This window comes from Lepidochelys kempii, chromosome 3 (assembly GCF_965140285.1).
Source record: "Lepidochelys kempii isolate rLepKem1 chromosome 3, rLepKem1.hap1, whole genome shotgun sequence".
Lineage (NCBI taxonomy): Eukaryota > Metazoa > Chordata > Testudines > Cheloniidae > Lepidochelys > Lepidochelys kempii.
In genome coordinates, this window is record NC_136382.1 from 180,146,585 (window position 1) to 180,174,206 (window position 27,622).

General features: G+C 40.9%; 1 protein-coding gene across 3 annotated transcripts in view; it reads left to right on the forward strand.

Annotated features, from left to right (window-relative positions):
- Positions 1 to 8,175, forward strand: part of ASB3 (ankyrin repeat and SOCS box containing 3) — a 128,988-nt gene extending 120,813 nt beyond the window's left edge. For all 3 annotated transcript variants that reach the window (XM_073339169.2, XM_073339170.2, XM_073339171.2), the window contains one exon: positions 6,677 to 8,175. In XM_073339169.2, coding sequence (XP_073195270.1) covers positions 6,677 to 6,933 — 257 coding nt within the window. In that variant the 3' untranslated portion in view covers positions 6,934 to 8,175. The remainder of the gene's footprint in view (positions 1 to 6,676) is intronic.
- Positions 8,176 to 27,622: the final 19,447 nt, after the last annotated feature.

Sequence of the window (27,622 nt, forward strand, 5' to 3'; positions counted from 1 at the left end):
AGATTTCCCTCTAATAGTTGTGAGAACTGTGCTTATTATCAGTCAGAAAGTGGGACAAGCAGCCTCCTCAGAATTTATTGCCACTGCTTTCAAAAGTAACATTTTTCAAAAAATGACTGATAAAGGGTTAGTTTCTTTCTTCTTCTTTTTTTTTTTTTTGGTCCCATCATCATGAGGGCTAAAAGGAACGCTCATCCCTTTTAGAAAATACCATGTTACTGCATTCTATATTTTGTGCTGTTTCAGATGGGACTGTTTGTTGGGACAGAACACTTCGTGTGCAGCAGCAAAGTTGGCTCAGTGTGGTATGAGGGTGAAAGGTGACATAATAACTTTTTTTAAAAAAGTGGAACTTTTTTCGTTGAAGATGCTACATTTCAGAAAGTTTTACCTTAAAAGAATATTGATTTATTGCAGCTATTAAACTGCTCTCCACTGTCCCTGCAAGAAGTTCATCTTATTTTTGACTTGAGGCTTTCAAATGAAAAAGAGGGAGTAATGAAATGAAATGGAACTTGTCTCTTTATAGTCAATGTGACTTTTGAACTGTGCTGTGCTTTAAGTTGGTGGAAGATCATGGAAAATTTCAATATAACTGGCAACCTTTTTTGCTTTTGTAGTTGAAAGGTCTGTTTTTGTGTCTGGTGTTTGTGAGGCAATCTTCAACATGTATCTATAGTATTAAGTATAAAACTATACTAGTAGTAGCATTCTCCAAGAAATAGAAGTATGCTTCATGCCAAAGTAAAAGTGGCATTTTACAACCTATGTACAGACTGTGGAACATATAAACATGATGACTGAAATAAATGAAATTGAAAGCACCCAAGGCAAACATCACATTGTATAACCATTAAGTATTGTATACTTGTCCGAATATATGAGTAAATGAATTGCTGAGAATGAAAGGAATAAAGATAAATAGAGTAGAACTTCAGAGTTAGAAACACCAGAGTTACAAACTGACCAGTCAACCACACACCTCATTTGGAACCGGTAGTACTCAATCACGCAGCAGAGACCAAAAAAAGAAAATACTGTACAGTACACTACTGCGTTAAACATAAACTACTTAAAAAAAAGGGAAAGTTAAAAAAAAGATTTGACAAGGTAAGGAAACTGTTTTTGTGCTTGTTTCATTTAAATTAAGATGGTTAAAAGCAGCATTTTTCTTCTGCATAGTAAAGCTGCAAAGTGGTATTAAGTCAATGTTCAGCTGTAAACGTTTGAAAGAACAACCATAATGTTTTGTTCAGTTACAAACATTTCAGAGTTATGAACAACCTCCATTCCTGAGATGTTCGTAACTCCAAGGTTCTACTGTACTCTCTAGTACATTCTACTGTACTCTATAGTAAATTATTTATAGTACATTACTATAGATAGGATATGGAGTTTGTATTGGGAAAACTATTGTCTCTTGGGTTAAAAACATGATCCTAAGTATTAGAGTGCTGTAGATGACCTTTCTCAATGGAGATTGATCCCAAAGATTTTTCTTATGTGCTAAAATCCCCATTTTTTGTGTTTCGTTCTGTCCCATTGAAATATGTACTATTATCCTATACTTCTGCTAAGTATTCTGTATTGTACTCAGAGGGTTATAGGACCTTGTGTTTGCCAGTTGTAGAATTCCAGAATTAATACTGCTGTTTACAAAGGAAGGAGGCGATTGCACATCTCTAGTAAATACTTAGTATTAAAAGTTTCAAGAATTTTGAGCATGTAGCATTACAGTACATGTGTATTTAATGGTCAAAGTATTCAGTGATACATTACAAAGTACATTAACCCATAGGATAAACAGTCCCTTAGTTATGCTGAGATTGATCCTCAGCTGCTAATCTGTCAAGTTAAGAATCATAGAACCAAAAGCCACGACAAATGTGTTATTCTCAACAATAGAACCAAAATGATCCTACTGAAATTGGGATCCTATTGAAATGGCATATATCTTTTCCAAAAAATAAAAAAGAAAGACATTGAACTCAAATAACATACAATTAATAACAGTAGTCTGACTTTAAGATAGTATGCAAATAAAAGAGAAATTAATCACCAGTAACTGTATTTATTTATTGTGTGTGTGTACATACATAAATAAAATATAGTATATAGCTGCTTGCAAATCAACATTCTTGGCTTATACACACCTACTGTTGTGAGCTTCGAAACATCTAAAAGAGCAGTGCTCATTGGGGCCACACATGTATTGCCATCCCCAGGCATTCAAAAGCAATAAGCCTGACTCCCCAAAACTCATGAGATTGTCTTAAAACTCACAAGATTAAAATAATACATTTTATTTCATTTTATTTGTTTTGTGCCTTTTGAGTCTTTAGGGTTCACATTTTCAAGGTTTGCTCCACAAATATGAGAGCTAGAAACTTTTTTTTAGTTGGTTAGTTGAGATTTTCATGTAATCATATTACTTCAGGAGCTGGGACTTCAAGAAGAACACCAAATATTCTGAGACTTGTGATAAAGTTGCAGAGCTGGCGGCATTGCAAATGCCCCTTTTCAGATACAAACAAAGAGAAGCTAAAAAAGGAACCTTGGCATGCCTCCATCCACAGTTGTTTCTACTAAATTAAAAAAAATTATTGGGTGAGGTAGATGGATCTGCAGATGCAATGTACCTGAAAAGCAGATACCAGCAAAATAACTTTTCTTTCTCCTTTGCTAATTGTTATGCAGATTCTCAATCACAGGGGATATAGGAAACCAAAACCCAATATTAACCACCCAAGAAGGAGGGCAGAGGAGGCCTAATTTAAACAATGATTACAGAACTGCCCTCTGAAGGGAGCATTTTAAGAGAGTAATGCCTGACTGGCAATTCATGTGGTAGTTTTACAAATTTTGGTCCTAGGCACAGTAAGCATGCCATTGAAGCTGTAACTAGGCCTACTGGAGTGAGGTATCTGACCCTAAAGAATACTAGCTAGATCATAACAGACCTGCATATATAGCCTAATTCATGTAAAAAGTCATTGAATAAAACTAAGATTCCTTGTAAGATAAGGGTGAAATGAGAGCGGTTGGTGCAGTGGTGCCCCATTCAATCGTCTCAGTTGCTAAATAGTCTTGCTCAAATTGTTTGGAGGCACTAGTATGCCAGTGGTCTGCTAAACTGTGATGGGGAGGGCTCACACATCATAAAAGTGTAGATCTGTAGAGGGCATTCTGAAGGAGAATCAGTTGCTAAGCCTGTAGCTTCATCTTTAACTCACAGCATACTCTTCAATTTTGCTAAAATCTGCTGGTTTCTTCATGATATCTGCTGCAATATCTAAGAAACAAGAGCCTAACTCTGAATTTCTTTGCTTGCATTGGTTTTATGTCAGACCTTTGGTATAGCTTTTGTGTGCATTGATAAATAATATATAAACCTGGTCTTGCATTGAGCCAGTTTGACGGTTGTTGCCATACCAGCATTTCTCCAGCAATGCTGTAATCTGCACCGTGGGGCCAGCCTACTCCATTGGTGATCAAGTGAAATATGACACTGAACAGTAGTAGTGCTGTTGGGTGACCTCCAACAGCTATTCCTCTGTGGCCTCTTGTTTCCTGACTGACTCTCTCTTCTCCTGGAGAATAGAATTGATGTCCACTCCTTTCTGAGGGTATGTCTACACTGCACCTGGGAGCATACTTCCCAGGGTGGGTAGACAGACACACACTAGGTCTGCTTGAGATAGTGTGCTAAAAATATCTCTGTGGCCATGGTGGTATGGGTGGTGGCTTGTCTTAGCCACCTGAGTACATAACCTGGGAGTCGGGCAGGTATGTATAATATGGTCATCCCTCTGCCCTGAGGAGGAGGAAAAGAACACACAGCTTCCCTGTCCACATAAGACAGAGAATGGGGAAAGGAAAAGAACTTCCCCAACCCATTTTGTGGGAAAGGCCAAAGAGGATTCTCGCCATCAATAAGGCTTGACAAATATACCCTTACTCCTATTAACCTGAGAGAAAAGGCAATAAAGAAATGGCAGGGGACAGAGAGAAAACAACTTTAAAGTTAAGACATTGTTCTAGCTATTCATGTTACTGTCTTTTATTATATTTCCTTGACAAAAAGGGGACCTCAAAGGCAGGAGATTCCACTTTAAACCCTTGGGGAGGCAACAGATTGTGGCCTGAGAGGAAAGGGACTCTGAGGTGACAGTAGCTCAGGAGTAGGGAACATAGATACAAGTTGTTTTTTTTCCAGTTAGAGCACAGATAAACCTGAACTCTTGTATTTCATAAAAGTTTGTGTTGCTCTGTCACACTCCTGCTCTTGAGATAAAGGTCAGCCAATTACTTATGGAAACCACGTAGCCACACACCACCCATTGGGAGAGCGAGGGAAGGAGCGTGAAGATACAGTGATCGTCAGTTGCTAAATAGACCAACAGAAGAATGAAATACCATCTTTTAATAATGAAAAGGTTAAGTTAAACTCTGATCAGAAATCGTTTTTTCCAGGGTCAGCTAGTATAACGTAATGTCTGCACTTGGATAATTGCTAATTTAATTGACCTTCATTCTTCTCTCCATGTCCTGCCCCTCTGTGTTAGCTCACTCGATAGATGGAAGATGTCCTCTTTTAATCTTTATTCCTTTTATCTTATTCCTTCCCGCTCCCGCCCCCACCCCATCTCATTTAAACTCCTACCATGTTCCCTTGATCCGGACTCTCTTTTCCTAACATTTGAATTCTGACACCTTTCACTAACTCCATTGCTTCTCCTCTTCCTTTCTGCCACTGAGCACTGTTGGCAAAAAATCTGGCATGCTGATTCTTTTTATGCTTTTAAATCTGCCGTAAATTCCATTCAAACTGTGCTCTTTGTTCTGTAAGCAAGTCCCAATGCCATTCTGGAGACTTGGCATTTAAGGTTTAATGAAGCCTTCCATTTTAAACCACGTTTGGCCCTTTTTACTACACCCAAATTTGTCAATCTACCTAACGTTTTTGAGGTTTTATGTTATGCCAGGACAAACATTTTCTAGAGTGTCTGAGGCAAATCTGAGAGACTGGGGAGTCCAAAAAATGACACAATCTCACTTTATGGATATATTTCTAATCTATTTATTTCATTTTTGCTCATCATAACTCAAAAATGGGCTGGTCTAGATACTGCAGCTCTGGTTTAAACCTTGGTTTAAATTGGTAAATTACTGAATTATTGTAGATGATTATAGCAGAATTATTGTAGATGATTATACCACTTTGCACTGCCAGATTGGCGGTAAAGAGGCCAAGGTAAAAATAAGAATCAGACCCTTAAGTGTTTATAAAAGTCATGAATTTTTATAAGATTGTGACCAAGACATTGTTAGTGAGAAATGTGAGTTTAAAACAAATTTTTCTATAATATAAGAAGGGGAAGATGAGAGAGAAGGAGATGAAAGGAGAGAATTATATTATGGAAGACCCAACACAGTTAAGTCTCACTGTCTCCTTTCTCTTATATAATCAGACATATTTTTGTTCTCTTCTGGTGTCTGTCTGAAACAAAAATTGAGCTTGTACCAGGCCATGATATTCCTTAATATACGGGAGTGTCTATAGGAACAGTGCTGCTTATTCACCTTTTAGCAGATTGGTCATTCTTAATTAATCAGATCTTATAGCAACATTGTAGGTAAAACAAAATCTTAATGTATTATATGAAGGCTTAAAGCTGCATTCCAACATCTGTATTATTTATTTATTTGGTGTATGCAATCCGGTCAAGCCAAGCCGCAGCATTCTTGTAAACAATGTTCAAGGCGCAAAGACCTCCAGGATGTTGAGTCATTTTGCAGTCTCCAAAAATATGTGTCATGGTTTGTGGTTGCCCACACTGACATAATGGACTGTCTGTAAAACGCCACCAAAATTCCACTGCTGCATCTGTATTAAATAGTAACAACATATTGCAATGTATTTTCTCTGCATTAGTACACCACTTGACTCTTGGGCTGCAATTTGATGAGACACAAGCCAGGGGTATATAGAGATATATAGATATTCATATGAGCTATATTGTATCTATATGTGTGTGTGTGTGTGAGAAAGAGAGTTTGCACACGGATGGTTTATAATTTCTAATTTCACAATAAAACATATTAGCCAACACAACAGGTTAAGACAACTCGTAGGTATGTTGTACAAAAATGTAATTGTGAATCTCGGTTCATTAAAGAAGAAGCTGACTAGTAATAGCCTGAACAATGATAAAAAAAGATGGCAATCATACTATCATGAACCAACAACTTTTGTCATCAATATTGACTCTTTTCTCCCCACAGGAAATTAGTGTTTCCGTTGTTGACTTTCCATCATTTCGATTTTATTTTGTCATTCCCTGTGTGTACCATGACGTCTGCTAATCTCTGTCCAAGCAACTGGTGGTTTAGGAAAGTTGAGTGGAACTTTTTAGTAGAGTGTGAAATAGTTTGTTTTCATATATATCAAGATTAAGGTATTTTTATCCAGCTGATACAGGGACATTCTAACATGCTGGTTTTAAAACTGCTAGGCTTCTTCAGACATTAGATCTCTGATTAATCATCTGGCCAGTGGTTTATTTAATGTTCTTTTATCAAAGGAGAGCTGCCTAAGAGAAGCAAAAATATAAGCACATAGTTTAATCTCTTAGTTCTTTTCCTCAGTTTGATTTTTGTTTCTTTCATTTTACAGCCTTTATCCCTTCCTTGGCTCACCTTTGTCGTCTTGAGATCCGGTCCATTTTAAAAAGTGAACACCTACGATCTGACCAGTTTATCCGTAAATTACCATTGCCCACTTGTCTACAGGACTATCTGCTGTATTTAGATATATTGAGAATAAATGGCATTCCAGAACATTCCAGAATTCAGGGTGAATTGGATGAAGGAACATTTTGCCCAACTCATTCCGGTTCAGAAGACACCAAGAAGGGAAGCATGTGGTGCTGATGCTTGATATTCCAACTGCCTGAGTCTGGACCCAAATGTTGCAGACTTTATGAATGTCAATTAGCAGACTCCACAGGAGAGCTACTGTATTTGCTACTCTAGTAAAGGGTTTTTTCACATTGCAGTTTACCTTTTAATTAGAAGTATGTTGCAAGTTATGATGTTCTCAACTACATGGAAAGCTTTAAAAAAATCTGTTCTAGTCCCTTCGTTTGTATTCTTTCTTTCAAAAGAAAATTCCTTCCTCTTATGTGGTAATGTTCAGTGAACATAGTTTCTAGATAGCTATCCCTGTCAGTCACTAAATTAATGTGAAAAATCCTATTACAAATACTATACATGCCAAACAAAATGTTTTAAAGTCAAAAATTACAAATTATATGAGTATTCTGTACTTACATGTTGAGAAATGATCTAGGTGAGCCAGACATCTGAGATCACTGAATGTCCAAAAGGAAAGTGCTTGTTGAGGTAGGTCTGATCCTTTCTGTTTTAATTTGTACGAATTAATTAATCTATAATTAGTTGCTTCTATTCTGCCTTCCATGAAAATGTCTTAGGATATTCATTTTTCCATAAAACTATACATAGTATTTTATTTGCAAAACAAGAATACTTCCTCCAACCCAACTTTAAAGACATGAAAATGAAATTTTTGGTACTTCAGAGATGCAGATCAGGTTTATGCACATACTCGATAGAAGAAAAAAGCAATATTCAGATTAGTGTTTGAACAGCACATACTACAGTGGTATTTGGAATGATGTTATAGTAGAATTGAAATGCTGCAATAATCCCAAATGTCATGTTCAGATTCATGGACTATTTATTCTAGTTTCTTAGAAATTAGAGTACAAAAGGAATTCAGGTTCACTATGAGTGTGGTGATTTGTCCTCTTACCAGTAATTACTCTAAAACATATTTTGGAGTTTCTTACTAATTCTTTTATCAGGAGATTAAGCACCTACCTGATCAGTGATCCCATATCTGCTGGTTGCAAAGAGGAGTTTAATCTGCTGAATGTATTTATTTTTTCTTTAATTACATAGCATTGACAGTCTCTGTTCTGATTGGTAATGACTTGAGTTCTGGCCCTGTTTGGGATATTTCTGGAGATGGAATGTCTCTTCTTGCTGGCTACCCTCACTTCTACTTTTCTGTTAGCAAAGTGCCAACTGTGTCACATATCTAGAGCTGACCATGGTCAGGAATGCAAACAATGGTGGATATTGTATCTTAAATTTAAAAAAAAAATACTGCTGGGTTGGAAAAGTTAGCCAGCCTTCATAAATGGAAATGCAAACTATACACATGAGTGAGAACAGTCAGTTCAAGTTCCTTCTTGCCTTCAAAAGATCTTGTTACCTTAGGCACCTTTATTTCCACATGAGGTCTGTAGCGAGAGGAATTTGATAACACTGTGTAGAGATGTGCCTGTGTACTGAGCTGTACCAGAGTGCATATGTTCATTCTTAGGATACAATGCTAACGTTGTAATAATTGGTATCAACTATATTTTCCATGTGTTATCAAACCGTTTGTCTCATTTAATAAACAATTTAAGAAGAAAATTTCCATGTTGGAGTTCTTACCAGATTTCAACATGCTTGCCTTTGGGTCAGTCTCATCTAGTCTCCCCGCAATTGTAATTTTTGTAGGCATGGTTCTCAAACGTTCATAGTGTGCACCAATGTTCCTTCTAATTTTTTCCATCCAGATGCGGAATTAATTTTGTTATGTGCACCAGTATCAAGGTAATGTGCAAATGTGCATCACCAGTAGAAACCTAGATATAATATATATATTTTAAAAGTTACCATAGGGATAATTACTCCAGCCAGGACAGGTTAGACATTCATAGATTCATAGATACTAAGGTCAGAAGGGACCATTATGATCATCTAGTCCGACCTCCTGCACAACGCAGGCCACAGAATGTCACCCACCCACTCCTGAACTCACTACTCAAAGAATTAAATTTAAGCATAAGAGAGAAATAAAATTATTAAATGCATCGACCAGTCAAAAAACCAAAATAACAACACTTTGAAAGAATAAAATTACAGAGAATAAATGTGCATTGCAGGAAGTACCAAGAAGTAACCACAACAGCAACAAAAGTATGTGTTGGGAGGTGAGTGTGAAAGAGACGGTGTGTGTGTGTGTGAGATAGATAGAAACTTTGTGTGTGTGAGGGATAGAGACTCTGTGTTTGCGTCAAAATAGAGACAGTGTGTGTGTATGTGTGAGAGAGGGACAGACTCTGTGTGTGTGTGTATGTGTGTGAGAGAGAGAGACAAAGAGTGTGTGTGTGTGAGAGAGAGAGAGATACAGAGACAGTGTGTATGTACTGGCTGCTGGGGAAGCCTATGAGAGACTGTGCACTGTCTCTCTAAGGAACCCACTGGGAAGCTCAGAACTCAGCAGCTGAGCTCTCCTGCTCCTGAGCCCTGTCCCCTCTGCCCTGCTCTGCGGCGACAGGGTACATGGGCAGGGGGGAGGGGAGCACCCTGACATCAGTGCCCCTTCCCCCCACACCCCGCTCTGTACAGCCAGCATGAGGGTCCCAGGAGCAGCTGGCCAGGGGCTCTAAGGCAGAGGGCAGGAGCAACGCAGCTACAGAGCAGTAGGGGAAGAGGCACCTGAACACATGCCGCTGTGCGCCACTCTGCTAATCAAGTGCACAGCACTTGATTCACTCCTGGGCAGCCGCACGACCACGCAGCTTAGAGGGGACACAGGTGTGCACCACATCTTAATAGAAACAGGTTCCTGGATCACGTCCATTCCCTTTCACAATTGTGCAGCCCATTTTCTGCTCCTGTAAGTGATCACATAAGGGCCAGTGGCAACTAAAGCAATTGTTTATATGGAAAAGTAATAATAAAGTATTATGTATTTTTAGCTGTCTTTCAATGCAATTTAGCAGCTGGAAATAGGAGGTGATTGCCAGCCAGCTCAATCTCATTGTGGATCCCGATAGTTGCTCCATAGACCACCATGGACCAAAGACCACAGCTGGAGAACCTAATCTTCAGAAACTCATCATCTTTGGTTTTAAACTCAAAGCGTTGTTAAATGTGAAAGAGCAGGTAATTAAAAACAGAAGAGGCCAAATGTATCCTTCAAATGTCAAAATGACTGTGTTTTTAGTAATGTAGACTGCAGGTGTGTCTTTCATAAAATGGTAAAACAGTGTAACACAAATGCATTATTGTACAGATCTCACCAGTCAAAACTTTCTGTCTCCTTGCTTGTATTTCATGTATGCCCCTAATAGGTGAAGTGGAACAAGTGATAATTGCAATTGGAACAATGAGATTCAGGAATAATATGTGTTTGTCTCTCTTATCAGTTAAGGGTTATCATAACGTTTTACTCACTGGTTTACCATTTGGATGATAAAGCTAACCATGAGTCAGTAAAAAAATGCTAATTTTCACTCTTCTTCTGACAAGACAAAGTATGTGGAGAAGAAGGTATATGTGGTGACCTTATAGGCCAATTATTTCAGAACTATAAATAATATGAAATTCTGAGGTTAATATGCATATTTGATCAAATAATGTGAACGTTCCTCTTGAACTAATTCAGAAGATCACTCTGGCAAAAGAATAAATAGAGGTTAGTTTGTTAATAGTATTTTCCCTCCCAAAGTGCTTACAGAGCTAAATCTCAGGATTTGAGCTGCCCCTCCCCCCTCAAGTCCAACTGTTACCTTACATTTCTAATTGGGCTGACTCCTGTCTCCCCTTCCGTTTCTGTTAGCATGTAAAATAGAAAAAAACGCATTTGCCAAGGCCAAAGTCTGGTAGATTCTGAATTTCAAGACCCTGAATCCGAAGAAACTGTCTCATGATACCTTGTCACTGCTGAGCATTTTGAAATATGAGCACTTATGATGCTCCCATACATTTCTTCAGCTGGATTACCTGCATCCTTGGAATCCGTGACAGGTAATGTCTTAGACTGGTTCATCAAGGGTGAGCATGTCATGCGCTATGTTCCAGAAATATGGAATGGTATATGGAGTGGCATGTACATTGAAACTATCTTCATGAAGTGTGCCATGGTGCTATCATTTGGATTACTCTGAAACCAGAAACTCTCAAGACTTGGGCCCATATATGCAGCTGCCTGGTGGAAGACATTGCAAATATAAATGTCACCTATCAGGCACAATACAAGAGATCCACAAAGAAGAAATGAAGTCAAGAATTACTACAGATGCATATCTCTGGTTTCCTACTAATGGCTTCTCTATCCATTGCATTGATCTGTTAGACCTCCCAGTAAGCACCCAGAGGCAATAATAAATGTTGTCAGTGGCGAAGTGACACTACCATCAGTCAGTGTGGATGATGTACTTACAATTGGAATTGCCAAATGGAAGAATCTGAATGTAGCTGGCCCCACAGGGTTCTGTGATGCAATACCAAGGAGAGCAGAGACACTGACAATAACAACAAGAAAAAGCATATATAGGTTGATCCAGCAAAGGTATTTGACTCTAACCTTATCTATTCAAGAGTGATAGGCCTACAAACAAGTTCATGAGAGGTTGATGACAAGCATATTTGATCATATATATTGGCTCCTGTACGAACTTCAATGTTCAATGACTGGTGACATGAGGATTGCCAAGGCTAAGGCTAACCTAAAAAAGCAGCTGCAGACAGAGTTGTCAACTAGACATATTTCACAAGAAGTCACCAGTACAGTCACTGACAGTTCAACAGTTCTTTGGCCAGCAAGTAGTATCGTCCGGAACTTTGACCAATTTCAGAGTCTACATTCAACGTAAGCTGACAGCAGATATGCATAGCACCTTGTCTTTGACAGGTACAAAGACATGAGCGCAAAGACTGTCACAAGATCTAGCAAAGTTACAAAAGCACCTAGAATGCATCAGTTGGATACAAGTGCACAGATACCTCTACAGAAAGTTGTCTTGGTGTGTACTGAAAATAAGAAACAGTTGATATGATATCATTTGTTAAGAGCTCATTCAAGACAAGAAGTTTCACCAACGACACACTCTATACCACAAGCTAGACATCACAGGGAGAGACAACAAGCCAGCTGAAATAAAGTAGGAAAGTGTTCTGATTAACAGAGAAGATATGGCCACGTCGCATGAGGAAGCTGACAGCATTCTTATATAAGAAATGGTGATGATTGCAAAAGAGAAACTGGTGGGAATATCAGTATTATTGGATGACATTGACATATTTGTCTTACTCTTGCACCATTATCTTGAACAGGGCCTAACATCTTTAGTGATTATGGAACCCCCAGCCCAGCCAAGTGCTGTAATAGATATCCATGCTACCTCAGAGCAACACTTGAGTATTGTACCAGGACTGTTAGCTGACCATGCACTCTCAGGCTGTGAGATAGTAACTTCCTGTTTTGACTTCGACAAAGGCACAGTGTTGAAGATTCTGTAAGCTGGATACTCCCTCTCTCTGCTGCGTGACATCAATGCATCAATGCCTGGTTGTACGGTACAGACAATTAAATTGTGCCTGCATGTCAGAAGCATGGCAGAAATCATGGACAGGGAAAATTGGCAAACGTATCATGTCAATGCCAAAGCTGAAGCATTTATAGAAAATGTAAAACCAGCACATATTCAGGCATGTATGTGGAAAAGTGCTGTGGATCTTCTAGATGCATTGCCACTTGATCCACTGCAGAATGGATGGAGACATGACAGTTCCAAGTTTCTGTTTCCAAAAACTGCACCAGACAATGTTTCACTTGCTCCTTTAGACATTTTGAAGTTCATCCAGTGCTCCTGTGAGAGTGATGCACCTTGTAAATGAGACAGCGCCAAACTGCCGGGCACCACATTCTTTGGAACGGGAAGTGGCAAGGGGGGATGAAATGTCAATGTTTCAAAATGCTCAACAGTGTCGTCAGGCAGATTCTTGTGATGTCTTTAGATGCTGAATCCAGAAAAAAACCTCGTATGGACCCTAAAAAAAGCAAGGTTGGCCAGAATAACTGCTGGACTACCAAGGAGAGTTGTGCATATGAACAACTGACAGAACCCACTGTGCTTTCCACAAGCAGCCCAAAAAGGGCATTCTTTGTAGAAAAAGCGGGGATGGCTGAGCAGTACCCCTGTGGCCCACTCCCTACTGCTTATTCTTCACTGTAAGTCCATGTAAGAGTGAGTTCTTACATAGTCCACCCCCCAGACAAGTAGTAGCTGGTACAGGCCAATTGCACAGAGTCACAAATCCCAAGAGCAGGAGCTAGGCGACAGTCACGGCCGCAGCCGTAGCACTCACCTTTTACAACGAGCAAGGTACCAATACAGCATCCCCCTGACTGAGCTGGTCAGGAGTTTAGCTTGCAACAGTGGTAAAAGTGAACTCCCTCCACTCCAGCCAAAGAAAAGGGAGTTAGTTTATTAGTCACTGGTACGTGCTACTCATCTCTCTGCTACTACAGTTTGTCACGAGTGAGACAGCTGCCATACAACGCAGCCCCCGTTCCCAAGGGAGATGTATTGGCACATCATGAGCGTGTAGGTAGACAGTTGCAGAAAGCTTGAGTCCCAGTGCTGCAAAGGCCATGCCACAGGACCAAGGAGGTGAATGTTCCACGCCACCATCTCCAACTACAGCTGTGAAAAGTTAGGCTTCGTATTAGCACATAACAAGTAAGAAAATGCAGCGTGATAAACCCAGCCAACATACAACAGATCGAGTCTAAAAAAATATGCTCAATACACCATCAAAAGACCCTGATTATCTCACAAGAAGGCAGCCCAGAACTTGAAACAAAAGCCACACCTCTGCTAGGTAGCATGGCTACAGGAATTTCCTAAACCAGTCCCACAACCACATCTAGTGTTGCTGACCTGGAAAATCTACCCCCTACATTACTAGGAGGAGACTCTGCAATTTTCAGCCTGCACCGCCGTCTCTTCCTGGAAAATCTACTGCCAACTAGTGTCATCACCATGTTACTCACCAGAGCAGCATCTAATAAGCACATTCAGGCATGGCAGCAATGGGCTGGACTATTGTTTGTCATATAAAAAGATCTGCTCTTTCACCCACCATCTCCGAAGGACAAGATGCTGGCAGATGAGTGGGGCAACCTAAGGACGCTTTTGTCACGTTGCTACTGCTGATGTAGCTAACATTGTACAGGCTGCTATACAAGATGTATTATATAAGTAACTGTCCAAAGACCTAGACTGCCCCTCCGAGATCATTTCACTTGTGGTTATGCAATGTAAATATATTGACAGAATAAAGCACAATTTCTGAATCATCAACATAGAGTGCTTTCTTATATTGTGTTTACAAAGTCTCTGTACATATTGTGCATTGCAGGCTACATTGTGTTAATCTGTGGCATATTAGTTAATCTGAAGCTATTTCAAAGATTTGCATGTGTCCACTATACTAATGCAAATATACCTGGGAATCTTACACATGTGAGAGACCACCCATTCTTATAACTACATATTGGTTTCCTAAAACACAAAGCACAACTGAGGTGCAATCTGCTTCTGACAGGGTTCTGTTCTGTTCTGCTCAGACTATGGTGACATGCTCAGGGCAGACAGAGGGAAAATATAGTTAAATTACCACAAACCTGAGGAAAGGAATGGGCCTCGAATATTAGGCCACATCTTTCATGCAAACAGCACCATAATTTAGGAGGGTTTGGATGTACTGGGAAACTGAAAAGAGGGCTGAGAAAAGGAATGTGTGTTATAAGGAACTCCCCAGAAATCTTTTTACAAATGAACAATGTCAAAGCAGAAACAAACAGCTGGCAGCAGCACTGGTCTCTATTCAAACTGGCCCACACAGCTGTTGTCGCTACAGGGAATTGTTACAACACATCCAGTGTGCACATATGTGCGAACAAAGTGGCTGATAAGAAAGCCCAAGTGTTCACTTACAATAACACCCAGTCTGCCATGTGCACATCAGTGGTGTTTAAATACAAATTTAGAATATTACTTCACTTCATTTTTCTGCGTATCCATGCGGCTACTTATATTCCCTTGTTGTATCTGAGGCCTTGGTGGGTGAAATTTGAGAGAAAGGGGTGGGGTGTTACCTAGTAGCTTAACTCTGTAACTACAGAGCCATAATGTGCTATCAGGAAGCCATGGGATCACCATCATACCACTACTGTGAGGAATTAATGATACATAGATGGCATACAGGTTGTTATCTATTTATTTCACTGTGTCATTTTAACCTTCATTAGCTCTATGGGCAGGTGGAAAGATTTTAAAAATAAACAATTTAATTCATGCTTTGTAAGGACATTTAAAAAAAACCTCCCTAAAACCAGCTGCCAGATGAAACTCCTCCCAGATATGGTTTTGTAATTAGCCCCATGCTTATGGTGACCATTCTGAGTTTTCTGTGGGAGGGGTATACACAAACAACTACCTGGGGTGTACTGCCTTGGGTGGTTATAGGGCATGTACCTAGCTAGATAGTATGATTGGCTGCTAAGTGTTAAACACTGAAAATGCCCCTCCTGGTTTTGGGCTGGCTGGATGTAGGAGTGATGATCTGGATTATTAATACAACATAAGATTTGTGGCTTCTGCTACAGTGAAATCCTGTGTAATTACAGGCAGGACCTGTAACACCACCTATTATTAAGGTTGTCCCAACACTTCCCATTATAAGATCCTGTTTTCAGTTACTTATAATTTTGCCAAACTTTAACCATTTGGGTTGACATTTTTCGTGACGTGTCTGTCTCAGGCTGTTCTTTGTTTGTTTGTTTTTCAACCAGAATTGTTTAGCCTTTTTCAAGAATGAGGTTAGGAAAAATATTTTTTGCCCATGTGAGATTCTGGTGGCCTTTTCTTTGAACATCTCTAGTGCCCAATACTTTGGAGCAGGGTCTTGAAATGTAGCAGGAGGGTGGCCTTTATGTCAGGGATGAGCCTTTTGCCATCCCAACGAAAATCTGCCCAAATTTGGCCAAGTTACAAGCCATTGCAAATAGTAGTTTGCACATGCTCAATAGAGCCTTCTTAGATTTTAGCAGCTTAATTTTCTGAAGATTCCATCTGCATTGGGCATGCCCTAGCCTGGGACTAAGCAGGATTTTCCATGCAATTGTATTTCTGGGTTGCTGTAGGTCAGGCTGGGTCCAGACAGTTTGTCTTTGCTGTGCTCTCAGTGACCCTCTGCTGGGCCCAGCCAGGCTGGAGGAATAAGTTGCTTGAGTTGAATGCAGAGGGGTAAAAGCTGGATTTATGGGAGCGATGGGGGATTTCACTGGGACAAGGAGTCTTCTGGGGGGATTGGGATTGGGGGTTCTGGTGGAAGGGTACTGGGAGTTGTGGTGGGAGACAGACTGGGCATTGAGGTGGAATGGGGGCTGTCTTGACAAGGAGATTGGAACTGAGAGCCAGTGGGGCCTGGGAAGCGGGGAGGGTGGCAGATCTGATGAGGAGCTCTAGGGGGCAGGGCAGGAACTGGGCCTGTCTGGACAAAAACTGGGAATAGGAACCAGGGATTTTCCAGACAAAGGAAATGCAGTAGATCTAATCTACCTGCATCTAGTAAAGAATTTGATACAGTTCACCACAGAAAATCATTAGTGAAAATAGAGAAGATGGGGATTAATACAAGAATCAAAAGAGAGGCCAGGAACTAGTTAAAGGGGAGACTACAACAAGTCATGTTGAAAAGTGAACTGTCAGGGTGGAGGGAGGTTACTAATGGAGTTCCTCAAGGACTGGTTTTAGGACCAATCTTATTTAACATTTTCATCAGTGACCTTGACACCAAAAGTGAGAGTGTGCTAATAACATTTGTGAATGATACAAAGTTGAGAGGTATTGCCGATTTGGAGGAGGACCGGACCATCATACAAGATTTGGACAAACTTGAAAACTGGAGCAATAGAAATGGGATGAAATTTAATAGTGCAAAGTGCAAGTTCATGCAGTTAGGGACTGACATCAAGAATTTTTGCTATAAGCTGGGGATTTATCAATTGGAAGTGACAGAGGAGGAGAAAGACCTGGGTGTATTGCTGATCACATGATCACAGGATGACTATGAGCTACCAATGTGTTGCAGCTATGAAAAAGGCTAATTCAATCTAGGATGCATCAGGCAAGGTATTTCCAGTAGATATAAAGTATTATTGCCATTATATAAGGCACTGGTGAGACATCATCTGGAATACGGAGTGCAGTTCTGGTCTCCCATCTTTAAGAAAGAGTAATTCAACCGATGATGAGAGGAATGGAAAATGTATTTTACAAGAGGAAACTCAAAGAACTTGGCTTGTTTAACCTAACCAAATGAAGGATGAGGGGAGATACGATTGCTCTCTATAAATACATCAGAGGGATAAACACCACGGTGAGAGAGGAGTTATTTAAGTTAAGGACCAATGCTGGCACAAGACCAAATTGATATAAACTGGCCATTAATAATTTTAGGTTTAAAATTAGAGGAAGGTTTCTAACCATCAGAGGAGTGAAGTTCTGGAACAGTTGTCCAAGGGATGTAGTGGGGCCAAAAAACTTAACTTGTTTTAAGACTGAGCTTGATAAGATTGTGGAGAGGATGGCACGAAGACACTGCCTGCAATGGCATATGGCCCATCCACAATTGCTATTAGCAAATATCTCCAAAGGCCAGAGATGGGATACTTTCGTCGGGGAGAGCTCTGAGTTACTACAGCATATTCTTTTCCCTGTGTCTGGCTGGTGTGTCTTTCCCACATACTCAAGGTTTAACTGATTGCTATATTTGGGATCAGGAAGGAATTTTCCTCCAGGTCAGATTGGCAAAGATCCTAGGGGAGCTTTGCCTTTATCTGCAGGGTGGGGCATGGGTCACTTGCTGGTTTGAACTAGAGTAAGTGGTGGATTCTCTGTGACTTGAAGTCTTTGCATTAAGATTTGAGGACTTCAGTAACTTAGCACAGGTTATGGGCCTACTACAGGAGGGAAGGATGATGTTCTGTGGCCTGCAATATGCAGCTCAGATTAGAAGATCATGATGGTCCCTTCTGGAAGATGATAGAGCAAGGTGACTGGGACTGTGATGGGAATCCAGAGGAGTGAGACTATGACTTGCTGGGCAAGGAGACTGAGACTAGGGTGAGAAACCTGATGGGTGGAGACTGGCACTGGCTAAATGAGGACAATGAGACTGAGATGAAGAGCCAGGGATGAGAAAGAGGTAGATCTGAAACAGGAACAGATTGAGAGGGACAGAGCAGAAGGGGTCATGCTTTGAGGGATAGGCATGAGAGTCTGTGCCCCCTAGCACACACCATTCCAGAACCTGGAATGGAACCCAAGATTCCCAAGTCTCACCAGTCCTCTGCTGTCAGCAAATATCTGCAAAACCTACTGGCAACACATGTGTCTCATCCCCCTCTACTACTGGGCTACACAGAAGATGACTGCCTGCTTCTGCTATCAGTTACTCCATTAGCTTAATGACAGGTTTCAGAGTCGCAGCCGTGTTAGCCTGTATCCGTAAAAAGAAAAGGAGGACTTGTGGCACCTTAGAGACTAACAAATTTATTAGAGCATAAGCTTTCGTGAGCTACAGCTCAAATAAATTTGTTAGTCTCTGAGGTGCCACAAGTCCTCCTTTTCCATTAGCTAAAGTGGCAAAAGTTTGGGCTGTGAAGCTAAAGGTCAATATGAGGCCAAAAGATGGAACTTCTGTGTTTTCAGTTTGCTTTTTTAAAAACACATGCAAAAACTATATTAAAAGAAATGCCCCCCTGAATAAGAACCCTAAATTAAAAGAACTTGAAGGTTGCAAAATCAAGCACTCAGATATGAGGAAATACCACAACTGAGGTTGCTTGTACAAATCTGCATAATCGTGTGACAATATCTCTACCACTTCACTCTCCGGGGTGATTCCCCTCCCCCAGTTATTAAAAGAGCCGCTAAGGCACCCAAGCAGTACCAGTGCAGAAACTAAAAGCACAGAAATGTACCATAATATATATGCTACATAAAAAAGCAGCCATGGACAGCAGATGCAAATAAAGCTCAAGCTCCCTTCCCCCCCCCCCCCAATCACAAGAAACAATGTTAACCCTGTGAAGCTAATAAAAAGTCACATCTGTTTCTACTGATTTCCTTTAGAACAACTCCACTTGAAATTAATATTGATCCTCAGAATTGGCCTGTGCTTTTATTCTTACAGTCTTCACTAGCTGAAAAAGATGATTTGCATCACAAACTACCAGAAACTTCAGAATTACTGCCACATCCTTTTACAATGCAATTTTACTCAGCAAGGAAACGGTAATGAGAGCAGTTTTACTACAACAGGAGTAACCATAAATATTTTATACACAATTCAGCCTTGGGAAGGGCGGGTGGAGGAGGAGGAGGAGGGAGAGAACCTCTACAGAAGGAATTGTGTCTTTTCAAAGCGTATTGGTAGCAGTTCCATTATGCGCTGGAAGCAGGGATGTCAAGTGTGATTGATTTCTGTGCCTGCAAAAACAAAAAAGTATAAAAATTCAAATGACATTGGCCCATGCACCAAGCTGAACAAATTGAACACGTCAGCAGAATATTTAGGGACAAAGAAATGGGCTTGTCCAGAGGCCCAGGGCTGGGTTAAGGCATAGGCAATAGTGGTCCATGCCCATGGCCCCAGCTCGTTGGAGTCATGAGATTATATCAGAATCACAGCTTGTATTTCCGTATATAAGTTTCTAGCCATCACAGAAAAGCTTGCCAATGTGACCAGAGTGTGACCAATGCAGCTGCCTGGGTCTGCAGAGAGCATGATACAATAGCTCTGGGAGGGGACCTGCCCCATGCATCCCACTAGGGTGTTAACTCCAGGGCTCACTGTTCGGTGGTGCAACGATCAGCCCTCCCCTGGCCCAGTGGTCGGTGTGTGGCAGGAGGAATGAGTGCTGCAGGACTGGAATACCCACCCAACCAGATATACCCTGGCTACTAGAATAACTAATGGGGAGCTTCACTGTTGCAACCCCTGCCTAACTGGGCCTAGAACGAGGATCCCTGTGGCCAGCTCTGCTGGTTTGGAGAGGAGGAGGTCCCAGCTGTTGCGCCTGGGAGCCAGAATGGGGGGAAGGAGGGATGCCACCCAGCTGCAGCTGCTTGTTTGGCAGGGGAGGGCAGTGTGTGTGGGGGGAACCCCTGCTGCCACCACTCCAAGTGGGCATGGGGCCAAGTTGCATGGCAATGGGAAGAGTCATTGGAGGCCCTGTGTCATGCTATATCAAGGTTCCTTGATCAGGCCCTGACGAGATGCCTTGATCAGGCCCTGATGAGTTTAGCATCTTCATTTTGTCTCATTTGTTGTCCTCCAAGGGCTCATTGCTGGCACTAGCTGATCATTTAGATCTTGGATGACTATTACCTAGTTATCAATACGGACAATGGTATTTTTCATTTCAGAGCTGCTCTTGAAAAGTCCTTAGGCCATCAACAGAACATTTAAAAACGAACGCAAGTGCTATTACTAGTTCAGTGATAAAAATGAAATGTTTCGGTAGCCATTCAAGTTGCACACTATGAATTTTAACTGAAGTCTGGGGTCTTGTTAGGATGCAGGGGCTGTTAAGTATGCAGCTCTTTCTAGGCTCCTACGCCACTGAATTCAATGGGAGGCTGTTCATTAACTTCAGTTAGGCCCACAGAGAGGAGGGCAAGCCCATGGGGGCTAATTCTTCAAGTGTTACTCATTGACTTCAATGGGGTTGTGGCCAAGTGAGGACTGCAGGATTTGGCCTCGTGCAAAATGGGGATAGGATTGTACCTTTGATTTTGCAGTGGCTGTCCCACAGTCCTTCCACAGGAGATTAGAATGAATGGAAATCTTACAGTCTTTAGGACATAAATGCAAGACTTTTTTCTCTGCCACAGCTTCCACACTAGCAATAAAAATGAAATAGATGGTAGGAACCAAAGATTAGCATCAATTAAGTGACATGGTTAACTCAAATCAATCCTGAAGCCACAGATATGAGCTCAGTATAGACACATTACCTAGAAAGATAGAGTAATGCTGATTTGTTATTTCCTTGCTCTTTTGAGGGCTTGATCTGACAACAGAGAAACTAATTTAAAAGAAGACCTTTGATGACTAAACAGTCACAGAACACAACAAGTATCAGGCTAAGATAGAGGGAGAAAATCCTACCACACAAAAGAGGCCACAAATCTTCAAAGGAGTGGTGCAGAATGGATCATAAATATTACTATAGCCTATAGACTGAAGTAGTGGTCATGGACTGGCTCCTTCCCTTATGGAAACAACCTATAGAATTTAACTGAAAATTATATCTTTTTGATAGGTGCTTTGGACCATGCTATAGAATTCAATAGAGAATTCTACACAGCAGCAATATCCCTGCTATATGAATTCTATAGAATAGTTCAAGTAATCTAAGGAAAAGATAAGGAATCGATAAGTGAACAAAGCAGTTTCTAAAGAACCGCATTACATTTCTATAGAACCCTCCCGGTTTCAGAATTCTTAAATTCTAAAGGACTCTTCCATATGTGCATAAGTCTGTTTACTCAGGCTTGGTGCAAGGGTTAAGGATTTCACCCCTAGGTAGCTGTGGAATCCATCTAGCTTCAAGAAACTTACCTATAGAGCTCTGCATGGATAAAAAAATTGTATCTGTACCTGATCCACAAACAAGGTCTGCGGATATCCATGGCTATAAAGTGGATATTCGCAGATAAATTAGAGGATTGGGCCATCTGATGAGGTTCAACAAGGACAAGTGCAGAGTCCTGCACTTAGGACGGAAGAATCCCATGCACCGCTACAGACTAGGGACCGAATGGCTAGGCAGCAGTTCCGCAGAAAAGAACCTAGGGGTTACAGTGGACGAGAAGCTGGATATGAGTCAGCAGTGTGCCCTTGTTGCCAAGAAGGCCAATGGCATTTTGGGATGTATAAGTAGGGGCATTGCCAGGAGATCGAGGGACATGATTATTCCCCTCTATTTGGCACTGGTGAGGCCACACCTGGAGTATTGCATCCAGTTTTGGGCCCCCCACTACAGAAAGGATGTGGACAAATTGGAGAGAGTCCAGCAGAGGGCAACAAAAATGATTAGGGGACTGGAACACATGACTTATGAGGAGAGGCTGAAGGAACTGGGATTGTTTAGTCTGCGGAAGAGAAGAATGAGGGGGGATTTGATAGCTGCTTTCAAGTACCTGAAAGGGGGTTCCAAAGAGGATGGATCTAGACTGTTCTCAGTGGTGGCAGATGACAGAACAAGGAGTAATGGTCTCAAGTTGCAGTGGGGGAGGTCTAGGTTGGATATTAGGAAAAACTTTTTCACTAGGAGGGTGGTGAAAAACTGGAATGCATTACCTAGGGAGGTGGTGGAATCTCCTTCCTTAGAAGTTTTTAAGGTCAGGCTTGACAAAGCCCTGACTGGGATGATTTAGTGGGGATTGGTCCTGCTTTGAGCAGGGGGTTGGACTAGATGACCTCCTGAGGTCCCTTCCAACCCTGATCTTCTATGATTCTAAGATTTGCAGGGCTCTACTTATCTAACACGGGGCAAACTTCCATTAGCTTCCATATGAATTGGATCAGCTGTAAATGTGCCTCTGCAGACATAATTTGCCACTGCTTATGCTCAGTATAGTTACCAAATGCTTGCAACATTGTCTTCTTGGGCTAATCAGATTACTTCTCCCTTTGTGTCTACTTGCTCCCCCTTCACCACATCAAACAGAAACTACTTGGCTTCACTTTCACAGACCTTCATGGCTTAGTCCTATCAACTGTTAAACACTATTGAGCTGTTGACCTCTGCTTCTGCTTTGCCAATGATGCTAGCCTTAGTTATGCATTAATCAAATTTTCCCACAGGTACCTTTGCTCTTTCTCCCACACTGCCCCCAATACATTGGAGGAGCTCCCCATAAAAATCTACAACACTCCTATGCTGTCCTCCTTCAAACCTCTTCTTAAAATACACTTCTGCTTTGATGCCTTCAAAGCACTAGTTAATGGCTAAGCAGCTGGTGTACTGTCATTTCTGCTTATCTCACTGATCAGTGCCTCACTGTTACCTGGTGCTCCCTCATCTTTTTGTTGCATCCACTTCTTGTCTTTCATCTTATACTAAGACTGTAAACTCTTTGGGCAGAGGTTGTCTGAATTATGAGTTAGTACAGCACTAAGGGCATGTGATCCTTCCTGTACTACTGCAATACAATTAAATACTAAGAAGAAGAACATATTATTTAGTATCTTACACTCACATAATAAGGTTACTGCCATGTTTTGGTCAATTTACTATAGAATACTGTACGGTAGTCTGGCTTTTTTTAAATTTAAGGTATTGATATTTGGTTTCAAGTCTAGAAAGGGGCCCAGGTGTCAAGTTGATAAGCGCTGAATGTATTTTTATTATAATTAATGTACTATAGTCTATTCTGTAAAATCTTTATTGTGTGAGATCTTGCTATGACTATCTGCATTTCAATCTTAGCTGAGAAGTGGTATGATGCTGTAGTTTTTTCTGTCCAATTTACTTGTATCGAGGGTTTTCTGTAGTGTTTCTTGCCATAGTGTTTCAGGCTCTGATTCTGCACACAGATGCCCTAAGGATATGACTTCTGCTGGGCTTCATACAGGTACAGGTGTGCGTGATAGTCCATCTGACTACCATTTATGAAAACTATGAAATTTGTGGATTTAGCAAAATGAGACTGTGTTTGGTTCTACTGTATTCTAAATTAAGGAAATCACAGGATTCATGACAGCCATAGCAAGGAGCCAGTCTTAATCACTGCTGAATCAATGACTTGTACATTCATTCTGTAGGCTGATGTGCTACATATTTTAGTCTGAATGGCATGCTAACATGTTGCCTGATTCTGGAGCTACTCTGCAATTAATCAAGCTTCTAAATTGACAGCAAGAAAATGAATTTTGAAGGCTTTTGTTGATGTTAGAACAAGGTTTTTGTGCATACCTGCTGACAATAGCAAACAAAGGATTTCAAGGTCCTTTAGAGCAGAATTGTGAATTGGAAAATTCTATTCTTGTATTTTCTACCACACAACAGTAGTTAAGTTGCAAAGTACAGAGTCATATAAAAGACTCGAGACCTTGACTTGTTTTGACTGCCTTTAAGATCTGAATTTGTGGGAGGGAGTGATTGTCAAATTAATGCATAAATTTGCTGGCACTGTGTTTCTGGAAGCTTTTGCTTTTTAACTTAATGGAGCAGGAATTGCCAACAGAAAGAAAATATACAATCAATAAATATACAATAGCATCCAGGCTGCTCAAGGCCATATTTGGTACTATGTGGACCAGCAGAATACTAATAAATGTATGTTCTACACTGGAAAAAAATTCCCTTATAAAATATGAATAAAAAAGGGGAAAAATCCAAAATATTTTAACAGCAGAGGGAGCCAGATAACCTTCTATTGGTAACTACCACACGCCACAGGGAAGGCTGATTAGGCACACCATGGAGATTAAGCATTATTTGACAGTATATTGCACAATACACGTAAATACAGGTTCCATCATCAAATTATTTTATTAAGATAGCAACTGTTTTGCTATGATGGGAGAGAGGGGCTGCTATTCAATTTACACTTTCATGATACAGACCCAAGTGAAATCTTTCCAGAAACCTAGTGCCTGCAATCTGGGCTATTGGGCTAATGAAGTAAAATCTATGCAACCAGATACAATGATGTATTTTGCTTCTGCTGGGTAATTGGGGATAAAGAATAGGAACACTGAGAAGAAATAGGCTAAACTCTCTTTTTCCTCTCCTCTCCATGGCTGAAATTCACCCATGTGCAAATGGCTTGTTCAAGTTGCATGTGTAACCTACTGGTCAGAGATAATGTGTGCTATGTCTGACAGTCTGCACAGGATGAGAGAACTGGATAAATTCATGGAGGTTAAGTCCATTAATGGCTATTACCCAGGGTGGGTAAGCATTGGTGCCCCTAGCCTTTGTTTGTCAGAGGGTGGAGGTGGATGGCAGGAGAGAGATCACTTAATCGTTACCTGTTAAGTTCACTCCCTCTGGGGCACCTGGCATTGGCCACTGTTGGTAGACAGGATACTAGGCTTGATGGACCTTTGGTCTGACCCAGTATGGCCATTCTTATGTTCTTAGGTTCTTATGATGTGGGTCTGTTATAGGCCATGGCTTCAAAGCCTGGCTGGCTCTTTAGCTTGCACTGTAGAGGTTCATGCTTTCAGCTCTGGAGGTCCCTGTTTCAAAGGCTTGAATTATCCAAGATGGTGACCACTACACATATAGTATATATGTCCTCAAAATTGGTCTTTGGTGGTCTCATGCTGGTCCTCTGTACAAGGGGGGACTTCACCCTGTCTGTGTTTCAAATTTAATTAAATCTACATGAACTGAGCAGCATGTGAATCACCTTCAAGAGAAACGTGGCATTACTTAGCCATGGAAATGATAAAGGGGTGAAAATGATGTGGTGGTGAAAGATGTTTGGATTCATTATAGAGGAGGCTCCAAAATGTGATTTCCTGTTATAGGTTATTATTTCAAATCATGATTGCCAACCTTACCTAGAATGTTGAAACCAGAAACAGAAGTCCTACAATATCACGCAACATTTGAAATTTTCCTTTAAAAAAAAACCTCTCTCTTATCAGCTGCACATAAAGAGAAAACCCTGACTTGCTGCTCAAGGGCTCTTTTAGGTCCTGATCAGCTAAACCCTCTGTATGTGGGACTCCCATTGACTGCAATAGAAATTTTGGGACTGGAAGGATTGTAGGGCAAAGCCTGAAGCTATGAACACCATGGCTGCAACTTAGAAAAACATATCAGCACATGCTCCCATCTCTATTCAGCAAAGCATTTAAGCCTGGGGTTATTTTAAAACCAGCTGGACCAATTCCACCTACAATGTCTAAGGTGAATAATGGGAATTAAAGAGCATGATTCAGTTCCAAACACTGAGGTCCTTGAGTGCAGCAACATCACAGGCACTGAGGATTTTATATGAGAGCACAGCTGAGATGGTATAGCCCTGTGGTCCGTATGTTCGACAGTAGAATACTGAAGGCTGTCTTTTATGGAGAATTGCAGATTGGAATTCATTTTAGGGGAAGGCCAAGAAACATTACAAAGACACTCTCAAGGTCAACTTCCAATCTTACAGTGTTGGCCTTAGCATCTGAAAGCTCTTATCCCAGTTTTTGAGAGCTTGTGGATTGCTGCAATCAGTAAGGGATGTGTGAGATGTAAAGCTAAAAGCAGCCCACATTCATCTGCAATTGTTTTCACCTGTGGCACTTGTGGATGGGGCTGCCTGTCTGAAACTGGTCTTTGGTCTCATTTCGGGATGCACAATATTAGTGAGGAAATTAATGTCAGAAAATAATGCATTTACTTCCCTCCCCAACCCTGTGCAATGGATTGGTTTGAAATAGCTGTGACTATAAGCAGAAGGTCTAGCCACATACTGTAGTTACATAAGGATGCATCAAGGGCTCATTAATATTTCACAATGAAGTATTAAAATGAAACACCAGCCTTTTAATGTGTTTAGCTATGGAAAAACTACAAGAAGGCAATCTATGGGAAAGCATTAGTGCAGACTCTAATTTTAAATAAAATGTAAGGCATGAGTAATGAAAAAAAAAAAGAGGCAAGTTTCAGATTCTCTTCCTGGTTTTAACAGCTGTACTTTTGTTTAAATTTATTTTATATACCGCTGAATAAAGCCAACTAATCATTGAATTGTGTGTATTCACTCAAGCCAAAACAGTCACATTTAGGTGCCTATAGTTAGGCTCTATGATTAGATGCCATAACAAAAGAGGTCTGGTTTTCAGAACAGCTGGTTTCACTGGAAACTGTGGGTGCTCAACAACTCTGAAAATGAGGCCATTTCATTGAGAAACCAATGGCCGGATTGTGATCTCTTTACCCTCATTGGTGAACAGTGATTGAAGTCAGTGGGATTATTCAGGTGAGTAACTGCTCACCAATGCGGATAAAGTCTCAGTGAGACCCTCAGTGTAGATTTGTGTGCCTACAATACAACTGATATTGGGGCCCAATTGTACTAGGCATGGTAAAAACACAGAGACAATTTGATTTAATGGATAAAGCATTGGACTGGGATTCAGGAGAACTGGCTTCTATTCCTGGCTCTGTCAGTGGTCTGCTGGGTGAACATTGATGAGTCACTTCACCTCTCTGTGCTTCAGTGTCCTCATCCGTAAAGTGGGGATAATAATACCTACTCCTTTGTCAAATGCTTCAACATAAGCTGATGCAAAGTGCCATAGAAGAGCTAGGTATTATTATTATTATTTTATTATAGTGAGAAAGTTATAATCCAAGAAGAAGTTATAAACCAAACAGACAGAACATGAGAGTGGAAGCAGATGTTAAGTGACTTTTTTATCCAAGGTCACACAGCAGGTCAGGCAGAACAGAACTCAGTTCATCAGAAGTCCAGTCTAGTGCCCTACTCACTAGACCACTGTGATATTCCCCAGGGTGCAATCCAGACGGCTGTGTCCCTTTAGCTCTCCAGCCTGGGATACCATTTACACTGCTTTGTCGGTGAACAGCAAACCCCTCCAGGCTCTGTTTACTCACAGCCACCTGCATGTAAGGTCACTCCCAACTGAGTACATGAATGCTATGCTC